The sequence below is a fragment of the Petaurus breviceps genome, unplaced genomic scaffold, assembly GCF_028583685.1.
Source record: "Petaurus breviceps papuanus isolate PSGF00001 unplaced genomic scaffold, PetGlider_PUasm1.0 90702, whole genome shotgun sequence".
In the NCBI taxonomy this organism is placed as follows: Eukaryota; Metazoa; Chordata; class Mammalia; order Diprotodontia; family Petauridae; genus Petaurus; species Petaurus breviceps.
The window spans coordinates 7,562,128-7,574,533 of NW_027187317.1; the positions used below are offsets into that span (position 1 = coordinate 7,562,128).

Here is a 12,406-nt window from a genome sequence, read left to right on the forward strand (position 1 = left end):
GTTCTATGAAGTTTGGATTCAGTCAAAGACTTGAGGGTCTAGAGGGGAGGATCACATGTGGCTTTGAGGCTACAGGTTCCCCACCCCTGGGTAATCTAAAGGATGAATGTACTGATCTTAAAAGTTCCCTTCCAACTTTTAGTTATTTTTGAGAATATTTAAACCAAGTTGTACTCATTTCTGGCCTTTAGTCACTTAACTGCTCTGTGTCTCAATGCCTTCATTTGTAAAATATGGATTTGACCAGATGATCTCTAGGTTCTCCCTCAGGCTTAATTCTATGATAGTATAACATATCTAACTTGCTGGGGGGAAAACTTGTAGAAGGAATTAAATGAAATATTGGTCATTGCTAATAAGATTAAGTATGAATTTTATTCTATGAAATGATTAATCATTACTTTTGTTTCACTACAAAAACAAAATATTTGTTTCTCTGAGTTAATGAAAATGTTTCATATGGGAACCTATTCTTTTTTAAACAGTACTTAACCTTTACTTCTATCTAATATATAGAATATGCACTATAAATATAGAATATGTATTGATATATTATATAATAACAATATAGATAGAGAAATCAACAAACAAAAAGTAAATAACTATATTTTGGGAGGAGTTGGAAAACTCTTAAGGTACATAATTACAACCTTGCACAAGTGGATTAGTGAAAGTAATGCTTTAAAAATATAAAGAATCATTTCAAAAGAAATGGAAATATTGTAGACATAATAAGGAGAATTTGAACATATTCTTGGGGGAAAAACTTGTTTTACAGGAAAAATAAAAAGTCAGTGCAAGAGTTATTATCTGATATACACAATTTGATATATAACCTGAAAGAATGCCTGGAGAAAAGCAACCAGAAAAATGTATGACATAAAATGAAGAATGCAAATTGTGTTCCTTTTAATTAGTTCATCTGAAGTATTGTGGTGGAAACACACCCCGACTGGGAACCAGGAGAGACTGAGGCAAACTCTCCCACTAATTAGCTCTCCCATTGGGCAAGTCACTTGACCTGCCCACACCTTAGTTGCTTTATAAAATCAAGGGGTTAGATTAGATGGTTGGTGAATTCTTCTATCAAATCATCCTGCAAACTAGTTGGTCAATTTGCTTCTATATTTGTGGCCATAGTTTCACACATGGGTTCCTAAATCATATGCTTACCATGACTAAATAATGGTGAAATCACAGAAGGCATCATAGCAGAAAAGTCAAGCCCTAGAGAGGCTATTAAAAATTTCGCATTTTTAGTTCCCCTGTTGATATTAATTTAACTTGCAGAAAGGAAGTACAGAAATAGTGTCCATTTTCATTAATGTCTTATAACTGTGAGAATATAATTTCTTAAATGTATAGGCCAATAATTAAGCTAAGTATAAATTACAAATATTGCCACAAAATGAGTTGGGGATCTTATTCTCGCAAAGTAAAGCACAAGTATTGGTCTTTTACACAGGGAATGTACTAATGAAGCCAAGGTCATGAGTTCAATTCCCATAAGAGCCATTAGCTTCATTCTGTTCCATGGTCACAGATTGTACTCTTAACCCTGGCTATCTAACATTCAACTGAATACCATTGGTCACATGGGGGTATGGGTGAGAGTGTTTAGATGGATCAGCACAAATCCATCCCCACTATTGAAAAAGTCTGGTTTAAGTGCCAGCTACATTGGTGGCATAAGGAGGGCAATTTATTATTGGTGGTGGTCATTACTGTTATAACAAAAGCTTCTTACAGTTGTATTAGTCATGTCAAAGGACTTCTTGATAATATACAAAACCAAGAGGGGAGAGAGGCTAAAAAGGAAGTAAAAAGAGGAAATATTGCATCAACTAGAAAGTCATTAGATATTTGGGGAGAACGAGTATAATTACAACAGGGCTACATCTTTAAATGCACCTGCAATAGTCTCAAGTGGAAATTTAAGACATAGTTGAGGTAGATACTGAAATTTTGCATAAGATTGGACAGCACCTATATTGCACTCCATGATGGCAGAGTAGACAAAACAAGACATCTGCATATATTGATCCTACATCTGTATAATCAGCAGTATAATACTAAGAAATATTCTGAGCAGACCCTTTCTCCAAACTAGTTAGTGCTGTCCATTTACATGACAGCAACATATGTAACTCAGGTATTCCAAAACATTGTTTTGCAGCTATTGAACTGTGATTCTTCAAGAGCATAGCTTGTCTTTTTCCTCTCTTTATATCCTTGGCACTTCTCAGTGTCTGGAGCATAGTAGGTGCTTAAAAATGCTAGTTGACAGACTTACCACCATGCCCTGTTGTGGTTACTGTGAAAGTCATCTTTCACTTAGAATTTAGGGAATCATTCTAACATAGGTTTAGTGCTGGAATGGATCTCAGAGTTTATCAAATATATCTCCCTTATTTCATGGATTAAGAAACTGATGCCAAGAGAGGTTAAATGACAAGGTCACATAATTTATTAATGTCTGAAGTGGAACCCAGGTCTTAGCACCAAGTTCAGCATTCTGTCTATTATATGACAACTCAAGTTGCCATATTTAGATGAGCTTCATGTTATGATAATGAGTATTTGGAACTTTATAGAAAATGGTGTTTAAAGAAGTAGAACCACCAGTTTAAAAAAAGAAAACAACCTGAAATCTGTGGGACTGGGGTTGAATGTATGCAGCTTACCTCATGTAAATGTGAGATACATTTTTTTTTGCTCACACATCAATGTTTTTTCCTTGATGAAAATTTTACTAGTGTTTCAACTGATGATGATGGTCCAGGATAATGAGTTGTGATTTGTCCCATGCTACGTGTGCCTTTAGAGTTCATGCTGAATATAGTCACAGTGGGTCAGCTTCCTATAAAATGTACATGTAGGACTGTGGTCCACAGGCTAGGCATTCCCCTATCTAGCCAGTTTTAAATCAGTGAAAATACTCCTTAATCTCATTCTTTCTGGGTCAGACAATGTGTCTAAGGAAATCAATGTTTTACCTACCTGTATGCATGAAGCATGTGCTATGGCACCACATCCATACTCTGTGTATATCTGTGTTTCTGTCATTATTTTAGTCTATGGCAGGCCTGCACATCCTGTGGCCCACAGACTGCTTATAGCTGGCTAGTCACTTGCAACACACCAAAGGATTTCTTCTACATACAAAAGAGGTTTTCCTTTATATTTTTCCCCCAGGGCTGCCAGAAATACTTTGGCCTGCTGCAAGCAGCCCAAGGGCCACAGGTTGTGCAGGCCTGGTCTATGGTGTAGTCAATTTATGCCTCGATTATGTGTCTTTGCCGAAGTTTCTCTTTCTGTAAAATGCAATTCAACTTTCACATCATGAAGTCAATTTTATTCTTTACCATACTATCATTCCCAGGAGGCACCATGCAGAGCTCTTAGTAGGTGTGCATTATGTGCATTGGCCACAGTTATGGTTTACTTTTGTGGTTTATCTATCAATGGGATTATGGGAAGGTGTCATTCCTACAGAAGATAAATTGTGAAGAATTCTGATACCTTAAAATGGATGAATTTCCCCAAAGAGAAACAATAAAACTCTTTGGATATTCTTTGAATCAGATTCAGATCTAAAATCTGGCCCTTTGCCAGAGTTGTGATTGCATCTTGAATTGAGCTGTAATCCTTACCACCTCTAAATACAATAACAACAACATTAAAATAATCCAGCATTTCTAGCAGAATCTGTTTCCTTTGAGGGGTTAAGAAAAAAATTATTAGCTTTGTTTATAGAAAGGGAAAAATACGTTACATGGTATTGAGTCTCTGTTGTTAATTTGTGTTAAGTATGAGAATAAAGCTAACTTTTACAAAAAAAATGATGTCTTAGGTATACGACTTATGAGTATAAACTCATTGTGCATAACATTGTGGGATATGCATCAAGCAAGGAGGCAATTGTGACCACATTAGCAGGACTTCCAGAGAAGAGTACTACCCTGGTTGTGAAGGATCTCAATCACACGGCAATTAAAGTTGAATGGTCTAAACCAAGTAAGTGGATTTCCTAATATTTTTGTTCTTTTTAAAAAGCTTATATAGATAAGGATTTGGAATGAAAAATGCTATCTACTTCCACAGAAGGAATGATGCATATTGAAACATACTTCTTTCTACTATATTATTTTTGTTTTTTTTTTGAGGGGGGGAACCTGTATTTTCTTTTGCAGCGTGGCTAATATTGAAATATGTTTCGCATGACTACACATGTATAATGTATATCAAATTCCTTTCCTTCTCAAAGAGAAAGAGGGAAGGGAAGGAGAAAAAGAATATAGAACTGAAAAAAGTTTTAATGTTAAAATGAATTTTTTAAAGAATGTTAATTTTTTAAATTGCTTGTGTAAGACACAAAGAGACACCTTCTTGCAGGAGAACCTAGCTCTATTCCTTTTAGTCCTGCTGATAAACAGCTTTGAATATGGTCCAATGCACTGGATTTCTTAGAATAAGTCAGCTTTGAGGTTATTTATTGATTTAACTCTTGCTTTAACAGATACAGTTTGGACCTAGGTTACTGTTGGGTCTGAACCCAGTATAATTTTAGGTTGTCCTTGTAGGTGATTGTATGACTGCAAGTTCTATGAGGGAAAGAACAAATTTTACTTTGGTTTTTTTATTCCCTTCACCAGCACAGTGCCTAGTATGTAGTAGGTGCTTAGTAAGTACTCATTGATTAGGTGATCAATCAAATGGATATGATCTGACCTCATCATCTCAGTAGCCAGAATATGCATGTGACTGTTAATTTTTTAAAAATAACATTTGTATAGATCTTTAAATCTTAAGCTATTATACTATATTTCATCTTTCATAGCCAAATTTATATAACCAGACTCCTTTAAAATGATATCATCTTCTGTTTCCTTTTTCCCCAAATACTTCTCAGACCTGTACATTTTAGTTTCCAGATTAATCACTCTATGAAAACCATTCTTTCCAAAGTTATCCAAAATTTCCTAATTGTCAAATCAGTTGACCTTTCCTTGGTCCTTTTTTGACTTTTTTCCAACATTCGACACTACTAACTACTTTTTCTATGAAACCTCACAGTACTTCTCTCTGAGTTTTTGTAACATTTTCCTCTTCTGGTTTACCTCTTAACTATATGATCATTTTTCAGGAAAAACACAACCCATATCATTCCCCCAGACTGTGAATTTATCCCCATTGATCTGGCCTTTCTCTACTGTGAGTTCATCAACTCATGGATTTATTTCTCTTTTCTGTGCAAATGATTCTCAGATTCATAGTATTTTATGCATATAATCTCATCTGAACTTCAGACTAAACCAGAAAGTAGCTACTGTAGACAATGTTTTCCTTGTTTTACAAATGCTAGGTTTAGTGACTTGCCCATGGTCATACAAGTGAGTAAGCATCAGGGAAAGGCTTTGAATCATAGATTTTCCTTATTCCAAGTCCTATACTCTTGCACTGAGGCTGCACTGGCTCCCTCTTAGGATGGTATTTAGCAATTGATCCATGGATCTTTCAGGTGCTATCTAGCTCGGCTATGATGAGCATATCCATTTTGACAATGAAAACAAAACAAAACTGAATTCATCTTGGAGATGGTCATTCTGATCATCCACGTGGAACAACCAAACCTGGGGCCAGAGCCAGTACAGCTTTGTTAGAATTTCCTCTAAGTCAAGGAAGTCAGGGAAAACTCACTTTTAGAAAAAAAAAACTTTGTGTCCCAATGAATGAAAACCATCCATTTTTTCTGAATGAGAAATATAGTTATGAAAGGCTGCCTGGCAACTGACTGACTAGACAACAACTCCCACTCCCTTCTGACCCAGCCTAGATTTTGAAGCAGCCTAGAAGAGAAATGCTTTATATTTCATTACTGGTCCCGTGAGTGATTTAGTCCCAATTTGTTTGCAGCGTTAATTGGAAATTAAAACCGACACCAGTTGTGTTGATCTACACTGTCACTAAATAACTAGCACAAGAGAAGTATTATTAGCTCATCTTAACAAATGGCTATCAATCCTGGAGGTATTAGGAGCATGCCATATTCTAATAAACTGTGTCACTTGGATCATGTGTCCATTTAAACCATTTTAATGGAAGGATAAAGAGGTTAATTGATGCTCGTGGATATTCTCTGAAACACCATAGAAAGGGAAGCAGATAGTCTTTCATGTTAAGAGAATATTTCAACTTGGGTATGTGTGAGTCTTTCTGTAGAGATGGGCTGGGATATATCATTTATTCCCAACCCTCCCCCTCACATTTAAATAGGAAACTTGCTCACAAAGCAGGATCCTCCCCCCTCAGTTGACTTACAAATACTTCTGTTAAAGATCGGCTGGTGAATTTTCATTGGTATGGGCTCTTTATTTTATAATTGCATGCCTGAAGTAAGCTTGCTTATAAAAACTGACAAACCTAATAGATCTGAAGCAGCTCACTGAAGTTTCATTACCTTGGTAATCTGAACCTCTGACCTTCGGGATGTAGGTAATGCAATCGGCTTTTATTTTCATTCGTACCATAGAAATTTCCCAGACACCTATTTGTGAATATAAAGGTTAAATATTGAAAGAGGGTCATCTCTCCCAAAGCTTGGTCCTTTATCATTTTCTTTCCATGAACAATACGATCAAGTAAGTAAATTAGCTATCCTCTTGCCCAAAAAATGCCAGTCATTTCCTGCAATATTAATTTTAAATTGTTTTCCTGCTTTGTAGGGCACAGTTGGCAGGTAAGGGTATACACTCTATTATCCTAAAAGAAATTTTAAAATTCATTCTCTCTCTCTTTCACTCTCTCTCTCCCTCCATCCCCTTTTCCCTCTTTCACCCTTCTCTCTCTTTTTTCTCTCTTTCTCTCTCTTTCTCTCTCTCACTCTTTCTCTCCCTCCTTCCCTGTCTCTTTTTCCCATCCACCATCTCCTAATCTCTTGCCTCATCTTCCTTTCACACTCTGCCTTTTCTTTTCCCTCTTTCTTCTTCTATCTTTTCCTCTCTATCTTTCTATTATATTTCTGTGTATATATTCATGTATATATTTAAATGCACATGCACACACACATTTGCACCTCGAAAACTCTGGAATAGGCATTACCAAAAGAAGAAGGAATGTTTCAGAAGATATTGTCACTGACCTTTTAACATCAGGTTATCAATACCTAGTCTCATTGTATATTCCAAGGCTTCAAGCATTTTATAGTACAGTCCAAAGCACGAGACTTTCCCAAAGAATACACACACACACAACATGGGGAAACACTGAAAATGAAAATATAGTAGCCACTCTCGTTATGGCACGGCTGTTTGTAGCAAGAGGTCTTGTCTGTCTGTCTTTCTACACACCTTGTTCCAAAAGGTGGCACAACTCTATCCTTGCCATGGAATGCACCAACGTACTGTTGTTGATACCTGGACTCCTTTTGCCTATTTTCTGCTGCTCTGAAACTTACAGAATCAAAAAAGGTTAGTCCCAAGATGGCAACAACTGCAGCCTTCCTGCTCCACATAGCCACTACCATATATTCTCCACTACAGTAACAAAAGAGCCCCAGACGGAGGAGATTGGTGGACTATGATGACGAAGATGGACAATGCCATCTTAGCTGTTTTGCCTCTAGCTACCTCAGGCCTTCACATTTAAGCCTTTGATCCCTACATGATAGAATTTTCTAGGTGACTTAGTGGTAAAATTGTAAGAGATGAATTTTCCTTCCTCCGAAAGAGAAACTATGGTTCTTAGAATAATATGGTCATCTTTCTGATCTGTGAGTCAGGCTGGAGAACTCTTAACTTTAATGGAAAGATCACATAATTGAGAGACATCTGTACAATTATGAGCTTATTTATTCATTCATCCTTTTATTCAGTCAACAAGTATGTTTTGCTTATCTATTGCATGGGTAGCATGGTTCCATGAACTATGTGAATCTAGAGAAGTATTAATTTATATTTTTGGTTCCTCTAGAAGCTGCCAGTGTCGTTGAACAGATGAGATAGATACAGATGAAAAGTAAAAATAACAATTTAAGGGGTAAATAGCAAATCAGAATAAGAGTTGAACCTGATTGCTATTCACAGCTCTGCCCCTAACTGACCTTGGACAAATCATTGAAGCGCTGTGGACCTCATTTTCTTCATGCATAAAATGAAGAGTTTGAACCAGGTTATCCCTAGTGTCCTTTTCACTCCCAAAATTCTATTGTCTATGTCATAACCCAGTATTACAGAATTAGATGTCTAATGTATTATAGGTAATGAATACTAAAGTTTAGAAAAAGCAGGAATTGATGTGGCATGAAGTGGTGAGGAAAGATTTGATGACCTTACAAAATGGGATAGAAATTGAAGGAGATATAGGATTCATAAGGTGGAAAGGGAGAGGAGAAGTATTTTAGTTGAGGAGGATGACATAATCAAAGAATGATGTTGTAGAGGGAGCACAAAGTTAGGGAAACCTGGATTCAAACTCTTTTTTTTTTAACGGATTAGTTGTATGACACTAGACTAGTCAATTTAGCTTATCTGGGTTTCGGTTTTCCTCATCTGTAAAATTAGGAAGTTGAACTGGCTATCCTCTATAGCCCTTTCTAGTTCTAAATCTATTTAATTTAAATATATTAATTAATTGATTTAAATTTTTCATCTTTCCTAGACCATACACTCCTATCTGCAGTCCAAGGGTGGGGAACCTATGGCCTTGAGTTCACATGTGGCCTTCTAGGTCCTCAAGTGTGACCCTTTGAATCCAAATTACTCAGAAAAGAGTCAAAGGGCTGGACTTGAGGACCTAAAGGGTCATATGTGGCCTCAAGGCCACAGGCTCTCCACCCCATGTGAGAAATACTAATAGCTTGGTTTCCACAGATTCTAAGGGAACAATGGGTACGTCAGAAACAGATCCTAAGTCAATGTGAGGGAGAAAGAGCAGAACACTCTATCCAATCATGCAGTGGGAAGAAATCTGTGAGTTTATCTTTAGAGAGGGGGCCCAGGCCAAGCTGGACCAAACTGGTTGGGGTTCAAACTGACCATTGTTTGCTAATGGATAATACTGTTGAGAAGAAGAGAACCATTCATGTGAAGGACAGTCCTGGAGAGGGGTTGTACTACCTGACTGGGCCCAATGATTGTAAAACGGGGGGGGGGAAGGGGGGGATGAAATGGGGTAGAGCCAAATGTTCCTATAAAACCTTTGTTCTGCTTCTATGGAGTGTGTGTGTGTGTGTGTTTTGTCCAGTGAGAGAACACATGCACACTCACTTCTCCGGAGAACCATGAATAAAGGTATCTTTTCATTCACTCTATAAACTGCAATTTCTTCTATTACCTGATTAGTTCTAATTTGGAGGTTAAAGGGGAGGGAGCAGCAGACCCTCTCAGGCTGAGCCCCAGACTGAGCTGATACTGGGAAACAGAGTTTGTTTATAACACCTATTACACCTGTCTTTCCATCTTTCCTCATCAAAACGTTCTCACTAGGCACTCAACAAAAACAAGTAGATTTTTTATAAAATAAGTCCTGCTAAAATGTTAATGACTGATAATACCTTAATGTGTTATTACTCCCAGGATTATTATTATTTTTAAGAGGGACAAAATGTTCTAACTGAAAGGAATGAAAGTATAACAGTGGGGAAACTTTATCATGTCCTAAATTCACATTAAGTGACTAGTTTTCTCTATGTTTATTATGAAGTTACCTGGAATAAACTTTGACCTATATGTTTAATAGTACTACTAAGTAGTATTGATTTCATTCCTTAGGCTACTTAAATTGTATTGCATCAGAAGAATCAGAATTCTCATCCAAAACAAAGTTTTTCATATTTAATTCCCCATGAGTCTTGTTCATTCAACAAATATGTGTTTAATACCTGATATGCATAAAGCTTAGTGCTAGGTCCTGTAGAAATATTTAGATTGTCATGTCTTGTTCACCCCTTCATAACCCTTTTCATAGTTTTCTTGGCAAAGATACTGCAATGGTTTGCCATGTTCTTCACCAACTCATCTTACAGATGAAGAGCTGAGTCAAAAAGGGTTAAGTGACTTGTCCAAGGTCATTTAGTTGGTAACCTTCTGAGGCCAGAATTGACCTTAGGTCTTCCTAATTCTAGCATGAAGGGAATAGCTGATTTTATTTTGGCATGGCAAAGCATTATTGCTGGCATCTCTTTCTCATTAGAAAAACATATGGGTTCTATTCAAAAGTGAAAACCTTGGGGAAAATAAGAATGAGGGGCAGCTAGGTGGTGCAGTGAATAGAGCACTGGCCCTGGAGTCAAGAGATCCTGAGTTCAAATCTCACCTCAGACACTTATAACTTACTAGCTGTGTGACCTTGGGCAAGTCACTTAACCCCAATTGTCCTGCCTTCCCCCCTCTAAAAAAAAAGAAAGAAAAATAAGAATGACACCTCCTGGGAACCAAGTTTTTAGGGTAGACAAATTGTACACTGATGCAGTATAAATATTTGGAAACAAATGCTCTTCATTCTAGACCACTAAGCTGTCATCTTTTTTGCTTTTGTTTTTGGAGGGCAATTGGGGTTAAGTGACTTGCCCAAGGTCACATGGCTAGTATTTGTGTTGAGTGTCTGAGGTCAGATTTGAACTCAGGTCCTCCTGACTGCAGGGCTGGCTCTTTATTCACTGTGCCCCCTAGCCACCCCTAAGCTGTCATTTAATAAAGGTTTTAGGCATAAATTTCACCTTAAAATCTGGGAGTACATTGAGTAGATGACCTGTTCTACCAAAACTGACTTTAACCAATAATGACTATAATCATAAGAGTTGTTCCATGAGTAGTATTTATTTTGCTGTTGCCTTTTCCACAATTATTGCTCTCAGTTCACCTTAATTTTCTTGATAAAATGAATTTAGAAAACATAATGTTAAAATATTTGAAGGAAGTTAAATTGTCTCCTGCCTCAGATAAGAAATGGCAGTTATAAGAATGGAATCAAACGACCCTGGGAAAATGAACATTGTTGTTTTTTTAAAGAGTTCCAGTGAAGGGGCTTACAAAGATTTCCTTGGTCACTCATTTTAAGCTTCCTCAGAGATCACTTCCTCAGCTGTAGGAAATCCATGCAATGCAAACTTTATTCCAGAACATTGCTAAGATTAACTGCATTTACAAGGTATCGTGTTGATTATTTAACAGCTCTGAAAGACTTACAAGGTGACGTTGAGTATTATACCCTCCTCTGGAGTTCTGCTACATCAAATGAGTCAGTGAAAATCCTGCCAGATGTAAACTATTTTGTAATCGGTGACTTAAAACCAAACACAGAGTATCGGATTTTTATTTGCGTCTTCAATGGAGCCCACAGCATCAACAGTGAAGTACTACATGTGACCACTTGTGATGGAGGTGGGTCTAGAGCCTCAGGACTGCTTGGTTTCAGATATGGGAATGAAATTGATTGATTTTTGTTGAGGTTGAGATCAGTCATGCTTCCATTATAAAATTTCCTGTATTAGAGAGGAAAGGAAGGGTAGGAGGGGATGGGGGGGGGGGGTAAAAGCTAAAATGCTTAAGTGCTAGCTGCTGTCAAGTGGCAAATCAATAAGCCATCCCACTAAGACTAAAGCACCAAGCTTTAATAATAGGTTATTAGCCCAGTTTGTTCCCTTTTTTCTTGGTGTACTGAGACTGTTGTATACTAAGTTTGAAACTGATTTCGTGTCAACAAATGGTAGCAGTTTGAAAAAATTAATGGTTTTTAAAAGAGATGTACTCCATGAAGCAATGGGTTTCTGACACAAGCAAATACTGTGCCTTCCCTGAGTCACCAGAAATAGAAGGTGGAAGTTCAGTCACAGAGAAAATTTGCCTATGAGTCATTTCCAAGCCAGTTAGCAAGAGGGAGGGAGTAGGGAAGCAACTTGTGAATCTGAAATGTGGCCAGAATGGGCTTTCTAATCTTTTTTGCTTTATAAAGTCTCATTATAAACATTATAATATCATTACCTCCCAAGCAAGCGTTCCAGGTCATTAACAGAGCACTTTAAGTGCCGATCTCATTTCCCTTTGTGGTGTCAAAGGTCAACACCTTTTGTTTATAAAATAGAATTGATCACAAGGACAATTTTTCAACTAGTTAAGATGGGTTCTTATGATAAAAATAGGTCTTTGTATAGTTATTTCTGACATGCTTGAATAATTGTGTAATTTAACGCTAAGCAAGTTTTTTCTAGTGTTAGATTTCATCATTACCTATGGTAATCAACATTCAAAATCATTTACATAATGACAATATTGCATTATTACTTGATATTGCTTAACTTATAAGGCTAGTAATATCAATGTTTTTTTTTCATTTTCCTCTAGAAGCTATGCATTTGAGTTGTATTTTTGTATTAGGAATATTAAAAAAAATTAACCCTGGGAGGTGA

The 12,406-nt window shown here is 36.9% G+C and overlaps 1 protein-coding gene across 1 annotated transcript in view; it reads left to right on the forward strand.

Moving 5' to 3' along the window:
* USH2A (usherin) overlaps positions 1–12,406 on the forward strand; it is a 1,033,591-nt gene that overhangs the window by 697,166 nt on the left and 324,019 nt on the right. The window contains exons 44-45 of the mRNA XM_069066041.1: positions 3,854–4,017; positions 11,172–11,381. Of these exons, the coding sequence (XP_068922142.1) occupies positions 3,854–4,017; positions 11,172–11,381 (374 nt within the window). The remainder of the gene's footprint in view (positions 1–3,853; positions 4,018–11,171; positions 11,382–12,406) is intronic.